Raw genomic sequence first — 17,343 nt, 5'->3', positions numbered from 1 at the left:
ACGATCCTTGGAGTTTTGGTCCAACCTTCATCCTTTTGGTGAATGATGACCTCTGCAATTATTACAACCTACCATCATCCTTTTGGTGTCGGCAATCCTTGTGGTGATAAGGATCCTTGTCATTTTGGTTCAACCATCATCCTCTCGTTGTGGGTAATCTCTGTTTTTATGTCTGATCATCATACTTTTGGTGATGACGTCCAAATCAATCTAAATATCATCCTTTTGGTGATAGGGATTATGGAGTTTGGTTTAAGTTATCATCCTTTTGGTGATTGGGACATTTGGAAAGCCCAATCCCACTGTCATCCTTTTGGTGTCAGCAATATGTGAAGTTATTATAACTTATTATCATCCTTTTGGTGGTAATAAGTTTCAAAGTTATGATCTCACCCTCATCCTTTTGGTGATGATGATTGTTGACTCATTATCATCCTTTTGGTGATAACGAATTCTATTGTTTGTAGTACCTATTATCCTTTTGGTGATGGTGACTGACAACTTATTATCATCCTTTTGGTGATAACAAGTTTTAAAGTTTTGTTCTTACCTTCATCCTTTTGGTGATGATTATCATTTAAGTTGTCGTGACTTATTATCATCCTTTTGGTGGTAACAAGTTTTGTTGTTGATCATACCATCATCCTTTTGGTGATGACGATCCTGAAAATCATGGTGGCAATTTGTACTGTCATCCTTTTGGTGCCAGAAAACCTGTTCAACTTTAGTCTTATCATGGTCCTTACATCAATGACGACCCCTGCATGATTTGAGTGTTTGACTCGAGGGTTGGCACTGATTTGGCATTCTACCCATATTACCTTGGTGTTGTAGAATTTGTTGCATTTTTTCTTTCTGCATTTCTCCATGTCATTCCAAAGGATAAAATTTGGGTCTTTTCGTATTTAATTACCTTCTACCATGAATGAAAGAAGACCGTTGTCATTCTTACCTTCTAGTTCAAGATAAATAAATAGGGGCAACTGTCATACCCCAAATTTGGTCCAGCTCTGATTGCATTACATTCATTTGCATAATCACTTCATTCAGTAATACCTTTTTAAATCTTCAAATCTTCAGTCATTGGTCTAACCATATGGTCTTGATCATGGCATTTGTTTCAACCATAACTCTATTTTGTGCCTCACTATCACATAACCACTTTGTTTGGTTATGAACCTTCATAAGAGATGTTCATTTGACCAATTTGGTAGAAAGACTAAGGAAAGTCAACATTTGGTTTTCCATTTAATTATTGATCTAGTCAATACCTGCATCCACATATTTCACTCATTTCATCTAACTCCATCATCCTCCCTTTTCCATAATAAGATCTGTGTAAGTTATTTTCCCTCCTCCTTAAAAGGGAAGTTTTGTTTGTTAACTTAAAGGTTTTTATAAAAAAGGTTAAGCCATGTATTAGAATCTCTCATTCTAAGGTACAAATGAACTTGATTATGGGATTAGTCTTTATTTTAATTTGGGCACATTTGGTTTGGTCATCTAGTCAAGTTATCAATTATTCATCACATGTGTTGTGACTTCAAAGACCAGCATAAGCAAGATATAAGTATATTTTTCTTTTCTTCTTTCTCGTGATAAAAAGAGGACCCCATGTTTCTACTTAAGTGTGTCATTTTGGAGTTTAAAGGTTTATAATCATAATTTCAAGAAGAAACAATATATATATTTCAAGAGTTGTTCTCCAATGATTACATTTAAATAATACATTAATAGTTACATGGAATTACAAAAACCAACGCGGAATCACAGTTCATGATTAAAGTACATTTGGGGATGGTGACATGATAAGTATTGACATATCCTTATGCTTCAAATCTCCAGTTGAATCATCACCAAATCCCCCCTCAAATTTCAAGAGGAACAAACTTCAGTTAACCCAAAAGACGTCTAATTAAGCAAGCCTTGAAAACACCCTGCCTGGCTGCTTCCTTATGAGCTCTTTGATGGTTGGTTAAGACAATCCAAATTCACCTTAAATTAATGCCAATTAGCTTTCTTGAGCAGACCCTGTAGAAAGTTAGAGTTAAATGTTGCAATTAGTTTTAAAAAGATGGAAAGTCTATACGAATTCAAAAGGTCGTTTCAATTACGTAACTCACCCTAGGTCGAACTCCCTTCTGGAGCTAGCTCGACGGGCTTTCTTTCCCACTAGAAGTCGCTTTGACCCGTTAACAAGGAAAAGGAATTGCTCCCCACGCTTTGAATATGGTAACCTCATCAACCCGAGGGTCCGAGTTAACAGCAACCCAAACAAAACAACAACGAAATGTTAATATCAGAAGACTTAAAAAACGATTAAAGAAAAGTTTGGACAAATATTTCAACAAAAACCATTTTTTAAAGAACAAATTCGTTATTAATCCATATAAGGGGACCACCGGAATCAATAGAGGATCCATCGCTATAGACAAAATGAATTTACTTCAACAAAGAGATCCACAAAATCAGGGGGGTAAATCTAACAGAAAGATTTCAAGAATCTAATAACGACTCACAATTCGCACCTAAAAAACGACTCCTAGGTTGGTTATAAAAGAGGAAAAAGATAAGAAGAAGGGGGGACGTTACCGTCACCCTGAAAAATATCTGGAGAGCCTCTTTCCAAAGCTTCTTTGAGATCCCTTCCGAGCCCTCACGTTGAAGCTTGCTTTGAAACGGAGCCAAGACCCTTAACCGGGATACCTACGAGAACAAAGAAGAGAAGCGTTAGAAGGCGAACAGAGAAGAAGAAGAAGGAGAAAGTTGAAGGGAGAAACTTATATGAACCGTTTCGGAGAAGCTCGTGTTGCCGACGACTCAACTCGAATCAAGTAGTCCCTTTCTCTTTCCTTTGCTTAAAACTCTTATGATGTTACATTCGCCGTTCTGAACGGAGTAAAAACCCTTTATCAATTTCTGTAAATCACAAATGTGGGGGGGGGATTAATTTTGAAATTAGGGTTTGGGGTATGAGCTATTTCTTGTTGTTGAGTTTTGTATTGAGTTATCTGGAGTCAAGAGTCGTGGTTGGTGTTAAGAGTTTGACGGATATTTGAATCTTCGTCTTGGTAAGGACGTCGATCCGGTTGGAGAAGGATTGTTTCGCTTAATCTGAAGTCGGATTCATGGTCACCGGCAAAATTTAGGTAGGGTTAGTGTTTGAAGTTTGAGTTTTTAGCGGTGGTTCGTCGGAGAAGAAGGTGGTGCCGCCGCCGTTGGCCGGCCACCACCGCCTTCTCCGGCAGGTCGCGATCGGAGGAGAAGATCTTTATTTGCAGAGCGTTTTTGGAGTTTAGATTGAAGAGAGAGAATCGAGTTTACTAAATAAGCTCTCTCTCTCTCTCTCTCTCTCTCTCTCTGAAGAAGGGTTTTTATCCATTGTTGGTCTGGCCAGGCATGCAGGCCATGTGGCTTGGCTTTAGGTCTGCCACGCGTGGTTGACTGGTGGGTCAACCAGGGGATCCCATGTGGATCCCCCACCATATGAAGGTGGTCCTTAAGCCTGCTTGCTAGTCAGATCTTTTGACTAGGTTAGTATTTGGATCTAACGGCCAGGAACCATTGGTCTAGGTCAACAGGTTTGACCGGGAGTTTTTTTGGTTTTTTTTCCTTGAGAATGGGCCTCCGAATTGGACCTGGATGAAATTCATTTCCTGCACCCCTTTGTTTTCATTATGAGCGCCCTGTTGGGCCTTTTTGGGCTAGGAGGCCCACATTACTTTTGCTATTTATACTCTTTTTTTTATATATACAATTTGTTTTATCTTAAATAAGGAGACTTTATATAATTTAACCACTTAATATTTTACTTAATAAATTAATACCTTACTTAATATTATTTTAGTTCTATTTACCATTTAATATGGTTAGTTAATTAACTTTATTATTATCATCATTTGTTATTCAAATATAATTTAGATGATTGCTCATTTATGTGGAGATTTATGTGCACTGTTGTTTTGTGCTTATTTATTTGTGCAAATTCTCGAGTTCATATACATGGTGTGCTACAATAGTGACAAGTTATTTCAATTTCACCGATTTAAAAACATTCCACTTAATTTCAAGGATAAACTCGTCACCCCCCGCGTGACCAAAACCCTTCTTTCAAAAGGAACACTGTTAATCCTTTCTAATGCACACAATAAACTAGTGCTAGAGCCTCCACCAAGAGTAGATAAGCCAACGTTTAGCCTTTAGAACGCCGACCTACACAGTAGTTCATCAAACAAAACACAACAATTATTCGTAGTGTCCGAACTACGAATGCTCTGATTTTCTTATTGCACCATAAGGATACGTAGGCAGGAGATTGTTGTATCTTCGCGAGCACACTAATAAAAAACCTCCCATTTCCCCCTTCTGAGGTCTTCACCCATATCTATTATCAACACTAATTACACGAAGAAAACAAATAACATAAGTTAACACTCAAATCACAAAATTGAACTAAAAGGTTCCCGTTTGGTACAACGGACGTAAGGGGTGCTAATACCTTCCCTTCGCGTAATCCACTCCCGAACCCGAATATGGTTGCGACGATCATTATTCTATTTGTTAAAGGTTTTATCGATATTTTCCTATTCCTTCATTGGAATGAATAAAGTTCGGTGGCGACTCTGTTCAAACTAACATTTTTCCGCGTTCATCGCGAGGGATCACATTTTTTCGAGGTGCGACAGCACCATGTCTAGCCGACTTTGCAAACTATAAGATTGTGGAGTACTACCTGATGTTAACTACCAATAAAGAAAGAAGTTCTTACTCAATTGAAAAATTTGTGTGGAATGACTTATTCGTGTGCAAACAATGTGTTAATGGGTTAATAAGAAGGTGTGTAGCGAAAGAAAAACATCCTAAAGTATTGTGTCATTGTCATTACTCAAACTATGGTAGAAAATTTAGTGTAGAATAATTTCCAAGGCACTTCAATCAGAGTTTTATTGACCATAATTATTCAAGGATGCATTCACATATGTTCAAAAGTGTGATCGTCGTCAACGCACAAGAAACATGTTTTAAAAGAATGAAATGTTGGAGAATTCAGTGCTAGAGTAGAAATCTTTTATGTATGTGGGATAGACTATGTGAGACCATTACCACCTTTTTACAACAACAATTAAATGTTGGTAGCAATTGATTAAGTATCTAAAAAAGCAGAGACAATTGTCACTCATATGAATGACGCACATACAATTATAGAGTTCTTAAAGAAAAATAGTTTCTCATTTTAGGATTCCTGAAGCTTTGATAAGTAATAAAGGTATATATTTTCTCAATTACAAGGTGGATGAATTATTGAGGAAGTATGACATCAACCACAATTTTTCCACGCCATATCACCTACAGACAAGTGGTCAAATGGAAGTTTTCAATCGACAAATCAAGAAGATCTTAGAAAAGACAGACAATACTTCAAGGAGAGATTGAGAACCAAATTGGGTGATGCTTTATGGGCATATCACACCGTTTTCAAAACACCACTAGGTTTGTCTCCCTGTTAGATCTATATTGTAAAACATGCCACTTACCCATTGAGCTTGAGCTGGAATCTCTATGAGATACAAAATCTCTTAATTTTGATATTTTAAAATCAAGAAAATCTCGAATTATTCTATTTCGTAAATTGAATAATTTTAAAGTTTTTTCATATAAAAATGTCAAAGTTTAAATATATAAAAAAAACAAAAACAAAAGAAAAAAAATGGCATGATAATTTTTTTTAAAGAGAGAGTTTCTAGTAGGACGATGAATTATGTTGTTTAATTTTGAGTTAAACTTATTTAATGAAAAGCTGAAGTCCAAATGCATCAACCCATTCAAAATGCAAAGGTTTTTCAACATGGAATTATATAGCTAGTGAATGAGAAAAATTGTCAAACATTTAAAGTCAATATCTAAAGGTTCGATCATTATAATGGAGGAGAGCATTAGATGACAACTAAATCATTACAAAGTCACTTGAAAAAATAGACTCTCAATCTCTAGGCACCCAAAAACGTGAGAAGATGTTTTTCTTTAAGAACTTTTATTATTGTTTGTGCAACATTCATATGAGTAGAAACTGCATATAACAATTTAAAATACATAATAAATTGTTTCTAATATATAATTCTTGTTGTAAGAGAACGTGAAATTCTTGTTGTAAGAGAATGTGAATGACCCCCACAAAGTTTATTCCCCATGCATTAATGATTTCTACCTCTAACATTGGATTCTATGGCATTTCAGTCCTTTTAGATATATTTTCTAGGCACTGAAAGTGATCACACCTTAAAACACATGTGAATGCATCCTTGAATAATGTTGGTTAATATAAGGATGAATGAAGTACCTTAATAACCCTTCTTCTATTTAAAAGGCACCATGTTGATCTCTCCATGAAAATTTGGTATGATTCATTCATTCATAATTATAAGTTCTTGAATAGGGATTATCTTACTGACGACCGACTTAGTTTTTTATGAAATTCATTTATTCCACTTGTCCTATAGACGTTAAATGAGCTTCATGGTGCATGGAAAAGTGAGGTCTTCCATATGGTTTATACCTTATTTGTTGGACTTTGGCAATTTGAGTTTTGAGTGTCACCATACTTTTCTCCACTTTAGATGTTATTTGTTCTTAGAACTTTTTGCGGTTACTCTCCATTAGCTCTAGATTAACCTTTTTTTTTTGCCGTAGAACACTTCTCATAAAGATTCAATTGATCACTAGCAATAATAGCCTCAAGAATTTTGGTAATTTTAGTAATATTTTTGAAGTTTGAGGAACCCTCAATTGTTGTGTGTTTGAAAAGTAATAAATATTTTTTTTGAATCTCTTGTTGGATTTACTAAATGATTCCCCCTCCTTCTATCTAAAAGTGGATATTTCATACGTTTTTCAAACATAAAGAGATATAAGTAAATATTGCTCAAGAAAAGTGGTCTTCATTTCATCCCATGTAGAGATGCTTTGTGTTGGTAATTACTTATATCATTCTTCTGCACCATCTCTTTGAGTAAAAGGAAAAAATCTTAATATTTACCTTGTTTAATATGTCAATCTACCTTAAAAGTGGTACACTGAGTAAGGAAGCACTTTAAGCGCTTGTTAGTATCTTCGTTTAATATATGTTTGGTTATGCAATGAGAAGAATTAATTTTGATAGAAATAAGTTTGACACAATTGCTTTTGATTAAAAGTGATTTAAATGTAATTTGTTTTGTATTTGGATAAATTAATGTAAAAGTGATAAACAATATTTATTATTGTTTGGATAGTTTTAATTAAAATTGCTTTATGATAAACACAAGAAGGGAGTGGGGGTTGAATTGTGTTAGACCCTTTCTTTCTTTTTCAAACTTTTAGTCGGATTCTAAACAGAAAGCCTAGAGTTTGAATCAAAGATGAGTGATAGACAACAGATAAGGAAAGAAAGAAAGAAAGAGACACACAATGTTATCCTGACTTCTCTCACAAATCAAGAGTAGTTCAATCCCCTAATACTTAAAGAGATTTTCACTATAATCACACAAGATTACAATTTGCTCAGGCACACAAGCAAGAGACTTTCAATGCTCAAACACTAAGTAAGAGATTAATATGCTCAAACACACAAGCAAGAGACTTTCAATACTTAAGCATACAAACAAAAGACTTATATGCTCAAGCACACAAGTAAGAGATTTCAAATGCTCAAACACTAAGTAAGAGACTTCTAACAATCTATCCAACGGATAAAAGATTGTTTAGGATAATATACTTGGTATATAATCAAAGGTGTAGACAAAATGCAACACAAGAAGACTCTTTAAGACTTAAGGATTTCTGAGATATACAAATATAAGAAATCGTAAGTTAAACTTCTATTTATATTTTAACACAGTAACTGCTCTTTGAATGTCAGTGATTCATTATTGTTCTTCAAGTCTTCAGCTCCTTATATAGATAAGGAAAAAGATGTTGATCCGCTGTCGCACACGGGTCAAAAACGAGTTTAAAAGTATAGTAAAACGGAAGCGACACTCGAATATCGTATCACAAGGACTCTTGAATGTTATAACCAAACGAATGAAAATAAGGGGGTTTTTAAGGTTCAAAACTTAAATCGATGATTATTAAAGGTAAAATCAAAATTGATAAATAAGCTAATTTATTGTATCGATTTCCGACTTATCATTGATTCTTATAATTTCAAATCCCTAGCGGATTCAATCTCATTCGATTATAACACCCACTGACAAGCACAAATTGGTATTATATGATGTATGTTCCTAATTTCCGAATTAAGCAAACAGATTTAAGCAGACGTGAATTAAGCAAACGCGGCTTAATCAAACACGATAACGAAAAAGCTACGCTAACGTGATTATAGTTAAGGATCATACAAACAATCAAATTTAATCAACTCTATCCTATAAGAAACAATCGAATTAAGCAAACGAAAGTAGTCGAATTAAGCAAACGAGTTTATAGGAAGAATTGAAAAGAAATAGAAATTAAACTGAAATTATTAAAAACCTCAAAGTGGAATTCGAATACAACATATAAACTCTTTAGGAATTAGCTCTCCATGAAATCTTCTAAGCAATATTGTATCATCAAAATTCAGAATTAGCATTACTATAGTAGTGAAAGACCTAATATAATAAAAGGCAAATTCGGGTCCTTATAGGATCTGGCCCGAAAGTTACAAAAACTGACCAAAACTAACTATTTTAATTAAGTCTGGAACTTCAACGAATAATTCGACCCTCCTTCACTTAGAATCAGCTTTTGACTTCAACATGAAACTTGTACCTCTTTCTCTTATCTTTCCAACGCATATTAGAACGTGTCAATCCGACTCTTATAGCCCAAGTTATGATCTGTATAGTAACAAAATATGTAATAATTATTTATGCTGAAAATAAAGTACGAAAATAAAATAAAGTCAAAAATAAACTTAAATATAAAAACACACTAAAATAGTAAAAATAATAGAATAAATTATAGAAATGTCTAAGTATAATTATAGAAGAATGTGCATCAAAATGCACTAATCAGTCGTTGGAGAGATTGTACAAGAAAGTCTTTGAGAAGCTTGAATATAGACGTTGAGATGTTTCTCCAAATAGTTAATGTCATTGAAAGCTTGTTTGAAAGTTCTTTACTAAAAAATTGAATTATCAGCTACATCCCAATTGACTTTATGAGATAAAAACTTAGGTCTTCACGTGATCATAATTGTGGGGTGGGGGTTGAGTTGTGTTAGACCCTTTCTTTCTTTTTCAAACTCTTAGTCGGATTCTAAACACGAAGCCTAGAGTTTAAATCAGAGATGAGTGATAGACAACGGATAAACAATGAAAGAAATAAGGAGACACACGATGTTATCCTGGTTCCTCTCATAAATCGAGAGTAGTTCAGTCCCATAATACTTACAAGAGATTTTAACTATAATCACACAAGATTATAATTTGCTCAAACACACAAGCAAGAGACTTCCAATGCTCAATATTAAGTAAGAGACTTCTATGCTCAAGCACATAAGCAAGAGACTTACAATGCTCAAGCACACAAACAAGAGACTTATATGCTCAAGCACACAAGTAAGAGATTTCAAATGCTCAAACACTAAGTAAGAGATTTCAAATGCTCAAACACTAAGTAAGAGATTTCTAACAATCTACCCAACAAATAAAAGATTGTTTGGGATAATATACTTGGTATACAATCAAAGGTGTAAACAAAATACAATACAAGAAATTCTTTAAGACTTAGGTATTTCCGAGATATACAAAGATAAGAAATCCTAAGTTAAACTTGTGTTTATATTTTGATACAACAACTGCTCTTTGAATGTCAATGGTTCATTATTGTTCTTCAAGTCTTGAGCTCCTTATATAGATAAGAAAAAAGTCGTGGGAGAGATTGCATAAGAGAGTCTTTGAGAAACTTGAATAGAGACGTTGAGATGTTTCTTCAAATGGTTAATATCATTGAAATCTTATTTGAAATCCCTTTTCTAAAAAATTGAATTATCAATTACATCTCATCTGACTCTGAGAAAAAACTTAAGTCTTCACGTGATCAAAATTATGGGGTGGGGGTTGAATTGTGTTAAATCCTTTCTTTTTGTTTTTCAAACTCTTAGTCGGAATCAATTCAACATTCTATCCTTAATATTTGCAAATTCAACTGTTGCTCCAACATTTACATCTTCACTATTACTCGAACCTTCTTCCATATCCAAGCCAACGTTCTTATCATCACCATCATTACCCGAGTACCCCTTAGGTGATATGCCACGAGATAATGTTTAATAGTACTCTCCATTAGCTATTACATCCTTGAAAAGTCTGGTTTGTTGGTGAACAAACACAAGTCCATTGTCTCTAAATTTTCTATAAAGAGGAATTTTCTGCATGTTTATAACCCATCATCATAAAAAAAAAAACACGGTAAATATATATCTAAGAGTATTACTAAACACCGTATTTGTGATTTACATACCAATTATTTGTTCTCCCACCACTCATCAGGTGCATCAAAAGGATTTTTTTTTCATAATTTCATCTTATTTCGGTAACATTTCCAAATAAGTTATACGATACTCTCCAATTCTTTCTCAAATTATCATACATATTCTTTAATTTTGCTTTATCATAATTCCTTACAAAATATCCTGATAATGACATCTGATAAAAAAGATATCTCAAATCTCATCAGTCAGATAATTCAAAAATCCAAGTGAAGTGCTAATCAAAATTAATAAATTAAACCGAGTATCTTGAAATCTAAAAGAAAGAAAGTTTGAAAGTCCGTCTTGTCCAAAACTCAACGTCTCGAGTGATCAGTTTAAATATAAAAGGTTAAAAATAAACCTTAAAATACTGAGCTAATCACACACACAAATATTTTTCAAATCTTGAGAAGCAATGGGATGAAAGAGAAATGAGATAAATTGATGAGAAAATGGTATTCCTATCAATAATGTATTGAAATGACTAAAGTATATTATGAGGTATTAGTATATTCAAACTGTCTTAAAATCTAGGTAAGTAAAAAGAAGAAAAATGAATCTTCAGTTTAGTCTATTTCAAAATGATATACTTCCCAACAAAGGATCATACTACATTTACAAAGCTGAGAAGAATCTGAACCAGGTCAAAAACAAATGAAGTTCTTAACAATTCATCCACCCTACCACATGAATAAGCCAAACCTCTTTCTCATATTTTTATTTCCTAACTAACATTTTAATTCAATTTCTTTTCTTAGAGTCTAGTTTCTGATACGAAGTAAACGGTATACATAGTGCATGTTTGGAATCACATTAAGTTTCCCAAAATCACGGTGCCTGAGGAGTTACGAATTTAGTATGAATGAGTCGATTCAAAGCAAAGAGCTAAAGCTTTCAATGGGATCAGATTCTTCAAGCATTGAAGCTGCTTGGAAGCAGTCCGCAGCATCACCTATCCGACCATCATCCCTGTGAGTTAATCCGAGGTTATACCAAGCATTTCGGTTAGTTGGTTCTATTCTAAGTGCATCAGAAAGTAAGCTCCTACAAACAGGAAATGCTTTGGAACCATTTTTAAGCATCAGAGAAGCCATCAAGATCTTGCTTGGAACATGGTTTGGTTCAATTTGGACAGCACTAGCAGCAGCTGCAAGAGCTTCGTTGGTTTGTCCACGACCGTCAAACACGACACCTGCTACAATCATATTCATATCGGTAAATTGTATAAAACACGCTAAAGTATAACACTTTTAAGAGCGTAAAGGTTCCGTTCTTGCCTTCAGTTTGTATTGTTGCTGCAGAGTATTGCTTCAACTCTCTAGCCTTTTGCAGACAGATTTCAGCATCCTTCCAATGCGAAAGGCTTGCATATAAATTTGCTAGACCGTGCCAAACATCAAACTCGTTTATTTGATCATCCGCATCCTACAAAGAGTTATTAAAAGTAATATAGTTTTGGAATTGGCAATATCATCAAAAATTACTATGAAATATAAAACATAATAATTGCAGGAAGAAGATAAGATAGGAGAGTCTTACCTGTGAACTAAGCTTTTGAGCTCCAGTGGATTTCTTCTGGGCTTGAACCAATGCGAGAAGGTACCGGTAAATCTCAATAGCATCCATTGGTCGTAGCTCGGCGATCTTCAGTTTGGCTTTTATCCTGAAGAGAGTCCCCTGCTCCCATTTTGCGGTTTCATCTATAGCAGCATCAGTCACCATTTCGGCCTCTGAAAATCTTCTCTGTGCAGACAAAACCAGAGAAAGCAATCTCCAACCTTTCAATTTGGAGCCACCAGTTTTGTCGAAGAACTGCTTGGCGTAACGTAAAGCAACAGCCAAGTTTCGGTGCAGGGCATATTGAATAGCCAATTCGAAGATTAGATCGAAATTGTTTTGCTCTAATTTAAGGGCCTCCTCTAATGATTGCAAAGCTTTTGACTGAAGCATAGACCTCTCGAAATCGGAGGAAGCAACCTTAGCTTGCTTTCCAAGGCAAAGTCCAAGCATCCGAAGACCAACGCCTTTCAAATGCTCGTTTAAGCCCTGAGCTTTATCAATTGCTCTCTGTGCATACCCTGCTCCCTCCGCTGCAAGATGAGGATCCTCACTGCAAATCCTTGCGGCCAATAATAACGCTATAACATCGTTCGGTCGCTCATGTTTATGCAAAGACTTCCTTAGCAGATTCAAAGCACTTTTATTTTGTCCATCCGCGCTAAGACATAGAGCTAAAGAATTCCAACGGTCAATACGATGATATACACCAGGAATCAAATCTTCAAACTGTTTCGCCAAAATAGATGTTTCGCCACATGCTGAAAGTGCAAAAATTAGGTGTTCCATAATTGAAGGATCCCACTTTATCTTGCCTAGGCTAAACTTCCTTAAAAGAATCATAATAAGAAGAATCGCCTCTTCCAGATTATTTTTCGGCACATAAGACCCTTCAATCTGAACGGAAAAACTAGGTGGACTCGCCTCCACCCCGCTGTAGAGCAAAAATACCGCAAACGCTTTCTGAATCCTCGCACAGCAATCATTATCAAGGTTCCATTGACTGAGAAGGGCGTGCCTATAAGCAGTTATTGCCTCGTTGTAGCAACCGGCTTGTTTCCAAAGCTCGGGAAGAAGCTCTACTGCACAGCTTACAATCTCCTGCAATCTATTGTCCACTTGAGTATCAGGTATACCCTGACCAAATATCTTCTCAACAGCCTCTAGAACTTGATTGCATTCATCAGCAGCTTCTGCATAAGCCCATGAAATACGTATTTCAGCGTTGATTTGATTCAGAGATAGACAACAATTTTCAATAGATAATAATACAATATTCAATACCATTAAATTTTCCTTGTTTTTGTAGAGACTTGGCTTTTAAGTAGATGGCTTCAAGCACCATACTAGCAGCATGCTGAGATACTGAAGAAGGTGATTCAGCGCGAGAGGGACCTTTCTTGACGGGTGGCTTTTCCGAAATGGAAGTTTGCAGTCGCTGTATGGCTTCTCTAAAATCGATCCCATCAAACACACGAAGAGCACCCTCAAAATTACCTCTTTGATACTCAAATTTTCCGAGTAGGGCCTTCGCTTCCTGTTATAGTTCATAAGTGAACATGAATATAAACTCATTATATGATTGATTTATCACCAAAGGTGTTTCTTCAAATCAATTCCAAGAAGTTTATACAGAAACACAGAAGGCAAACATGCAACAAGCTGCACAACATCACATTCAGATAACCGCATTTGTATACAATATCAAGCATCACATTGCAAGCAGAACCCCAATTAAGAAACCACACAAGGATATTTGAGAAAAGGTAGAAAAAATACCTCAGAATTAAGAGATAAGCCATCTCGCAATGCAGTTTCAGCATCTTGAATATTTCCTTCATCAAGCATAGCCTCAACTTCCGTTGTGTTCATGCAGTTTCCATTTGCGGAAAACTCGCGAACAGGAACATTCTCATTCGACGCCATGAATCCTTCATTCATTCAATCATTCATCTCCTCCATCACCTGCATATATTGGCTGATGGATCCAAACGATGCCGTTTCAGATCGTTAATTATTTATTTATTTTTCTTATTATTAATCAGGACTCACGTGTGAGGCGTGAGCATAGATAATAAAGGATGAAGAGAAAGAGAAAAAAAAACTGTGAAGATGAATTGTGAAAAGAGAAAGACCTTAGTTAGGTTTCGACGAGAAGAATGTGGGGTCAGAACAGCGACGTTGGTGTTGTGTTTGTTGTCTTGGTTAGAATGAATTGTTTGTTTTTGGCGATCCTATTCCCGCAGTTTGTTAAGTTTGTTTTGTTTGTGTTTCTTTTTGTTTGAAAATGACAACGCAGAGAAAGAATTGAGGACGAGGGGTGGTATGTTGCAGACAAAGACAGGTAACCTTGTCGAGTCAACCGCTACTTTTATTTACAAAGAGTGGTAAAAAAAGGTAATATCCGCTAAACAAATTTACAAATTTAATTATATATAGGCTCTAAGATAACAAGTAATTTTTTCATTTATTTCCTCACTTTTATACCACAATTAATGATCCATTTAAAATAAAAAATATTTTAAAATAAATAATTTATTTTAATTTTCAATGTATTTTTAATTATCATTCTCTAGTTTAGTCATGGATAACAATGAATATTCTATTGTAAATTATTATTAGTCTCCCGGATAGTCCTCTTCAAAGTCATTACATCAATATGAGAATAAATACTTTTAAAAATAAAAAATAAGTTAAATATTCAAAATTGCTAAATAAAAAAAGAGGGCAAAAATGGAAATAATGACCTCGACTTCTCGACCATCAGTTACGACAGAGTGATACTTTTTGATATCGTAACTTCGACAACAACGAATACAATGATGAAACACAATCAGAAGGGTTGTGAGACCTGAGACTCCTACAACATGTCGATGATAGGGAACATGAGTGAGAAAGGATCAGCGACATGAGTTTGACCTCACTTCGTCATCTTTCTTATGCATCAGTTGTTCCTAATCTTGTATTTCTCATTTGTTTGTTTTTTCTTTTCTCTATTTAGATTTTTTTTTGGATTATTTATTGTAGAAAAACAGAGTATTTGAATAATTCAAAGAAATGAGGACATCAAAATGTGGGTTAGAAAATATATAGTTATAGTTTGATTGCTTTTTAAAGGTTAAAAGTACTTTTGTCCTGCTCTATGGGCGACTTTTGCTTTACCCATGTAAAAACAAGTTTAGATTCCAACCTTGTCATAGAAATATTATGTTCTTTTAGACCTTTAAGTAGACTAACTTATCCATTATGTCTATGTGGCGTGTTGAGTAGCATTTTTTTAGTTTTTTTATATAAATAATTCCATGTTGACAAATTAATATCATGTCACTTATTCCTATATCAATGTATTATTTTTTGACACTTATTAATAGTAATTTGCATTTCTATTATCATCCTCCCAATTTTCCATGAGAAATAAACTCTTGAGACCTCCATTGACGATATAACCATTGAACAAGAATAAGACAGTGGATTGCAAAAACATTGAAGGGAACTTGCATCATTGGTCGAATAACTCCATTCATCCAATAAACTTGAACGAAAGTGTGTTGTATTCCTCACATTTTCTTATTTTTAGTTTTATGTAGTAGTGTTGGTTGGGATTTCGACACACACAAATGTTAGGAATTGGTCATAGGATTCAAAGAAATATTCTGAAGACGAATATGTTGACTTCAACAACAAATTAATGAGAATATTTTGACGAAGGAAGTTGTGGTCTAAGACTTAAAAATATTTTGGCCTAGACTGGAGTTCGACGAAGCTTACCTGGAGTAACATTCGACGTAGTATAATTAAAATTGAGGTTGATAACTGTTTTTTGGCCTTATCTGTTTCTTGAAGACGCGTGGAGAGCTTTGAGCAGTGGAATGCATGCAAATCGAAGACGTGACATCTTCTGGAGAAAAGACCGTTGAATAACGATTATTTTCGATTTAATATACATAGGACACTTAGCCATTAGGAAATGGGTGTTCAACCTTGTACAAAAACTCTAAATTTACTCAAAGTATCTGTGCGTGAGAAACAAATGTTCATAAGTGAAAATGTACGTGTGAATACCAGATTTTATACTTTTAACCAAGTCATTTAAGATTGTGTCATTTACATTTACTACAATTTACTTTGAATCCAATTTCAATATTTAAGATTTCGTCATTTATTTTGAAGTCATTTGCTTTGCAAGCCTTTACTTCTGCATTTTGTTAAAGAATTGCAACATTCCCTTTAATAACTTTGAAGAACATTGTTGAAATGTTCATAATTAACAAACCCAGGAACTAAATAACAACACATGTCCTAGGATCAATCTAGTCGATCCTGTAAGTAACCAAAGATATTAAAATTTGGAAGACTAACACTTGTTTACCAATTTCGACGGTAAACAAATTGGCACACCTGGTGGGACTGGTGTTGTTAGATAAAATTTGTGAAAAATACGAAGAAAAAAAACTCTCTCTCCTTCTTAGAAAAATATTTACATAAAACACCATAGAGTAAGAGGAATTCTTGTTGATGCCTTGCCTCATTCTGAGTACATAAAGATTATTGATAATTCAACTGCCAAAACCATCTTTAAATCTTTGTGTGCTACCTATGAAGGTAATCAACAAGTTCAAGAAGCTAAAGCAAATCTTCTAGTTCATCAATATGAGTTGTTCAATATGGGACAAGACGAAGTCCCATAAAAGTTGGTGCGCAATGTTTTCTTTTCAGGAAGTTGGTCACTTAATAAGACTTTTTCTGTAAGTTGTGGAGCTCGAAGCCTCAAGTAAGACTCTTAATCAAGCCATCCCCAGTCATACTAAGCAGTGGACCATACAAGGCACATCAAAGGTGGTTCTTCAAGAGCTTGTTAATCAAAGTTAGAATTGTGTGGCATGAGCCTTAAGCAATAGAGGAGGAATGAGATTGGAGAATTCCTACCCTCATTCTAAATATCTTTGCGTACGGGACGAATGACCCAGTTGCTCATCGTATTCACCTATATTCATAGACTTTAGCACAATTCAAATCATATGATTGACAAGTCTCTCCCTTCATAAAAGTAGCAATGCGACAAGCAAAGGAATTCACCAACAACTTATCAATCATGATTCAAGGCGTACGATACGAGCCTTAAGAAATAGATAAGGACTGGGACTGGAGAATTCCTATCCCCATTCTGAATATATTTGGGTACAGGACAAATGACTTAGTTGCTCATCGTATTCACCTTTATTCATAGACTTTAGTGCAATTTGAATCGAATGATTGATAAGGTCTTCATCACTACAAGAAGCAACAAGGACTCT

General features: G+C 34.9%; 1 protein-coding gene across 1 annotated transcript; it reads right to left on the bottom strand.

Moving 5' to 3' along the window:
* Window positions 1-11,052: 11,052 nt before the first annotated feature.
* On the bottom strand, window positions 11,053-14,395 carry LOC127074835 (protein NPG1). Its single transcript, XM_051016225.1, has 6 exons — window positions 14,185-14,395; window positions 13,829-14,027; window positions 13,334-13,586; window positions 12,032-13,242; window positions 11,770-11,917; window positions 11,053-11,684 (listed from the first exon to the last, which is right to left on the bottom strand). Exons 2-6 carry the CDS (start codon window positions 13,988-13,990, stop codon window positions 11,365-11,367), a joined length of 2,094 nt encoding a protein of 697 aa, XP_050872182.1. The 5' UTR covers window positions 13,991-14,027; window positions 14,185-14,395; the 3' UTR covers window positions 11,053-11,364.
* Between the last annotated feature and the right edge of the window lie 2,948 nt (window positions 14,396-17,343).

The sequence above is a fragment of the Lathyrus oleraceus genome, chromosome 4 (genome assembly GCF_024323335.1).
Source record: "Lathyrus oleraceus cultivar Zhongwan6 chromosome 4, CAAS_Psat_ZW6_1.0, whole genome shotgun sequence".
Classification (NCBI taxonomy): Eukaryota; Viridiplantae; Streptophyta; class Magnoliopsida; order Fabales; family Fabaceae; genus Lathyrus; species Lathyrus oleraceus.
This window is presented reverse-complemented; position numbering and strand designations above follow the sequence as displayed.

Bases quoted from the DNA above. Each gene is read 5' to 3' on its own strand.
- LOC127074835 (XM_051016225.1), bottom strand. From the start codon at position 13,990: ATGAATGAAGGATTCATGGCGTCGAATGAGAATGTTCCTGTTCGCGAG. The intron at 13,243-13,333 runs GTATTGAATATT...GGGCTTATGCAG, and splicing joins AAAACAAGGAAAATTTAATG to AAGCTGCTGATGAATGCAAT. The intron at 11,685-11,769 runs GCAAGAACGGAA...TGATTGTAGCAG, and splicing joins AGCAACAATACAAACTGAAG to GTGTCGTGTTTGACGGTCGT.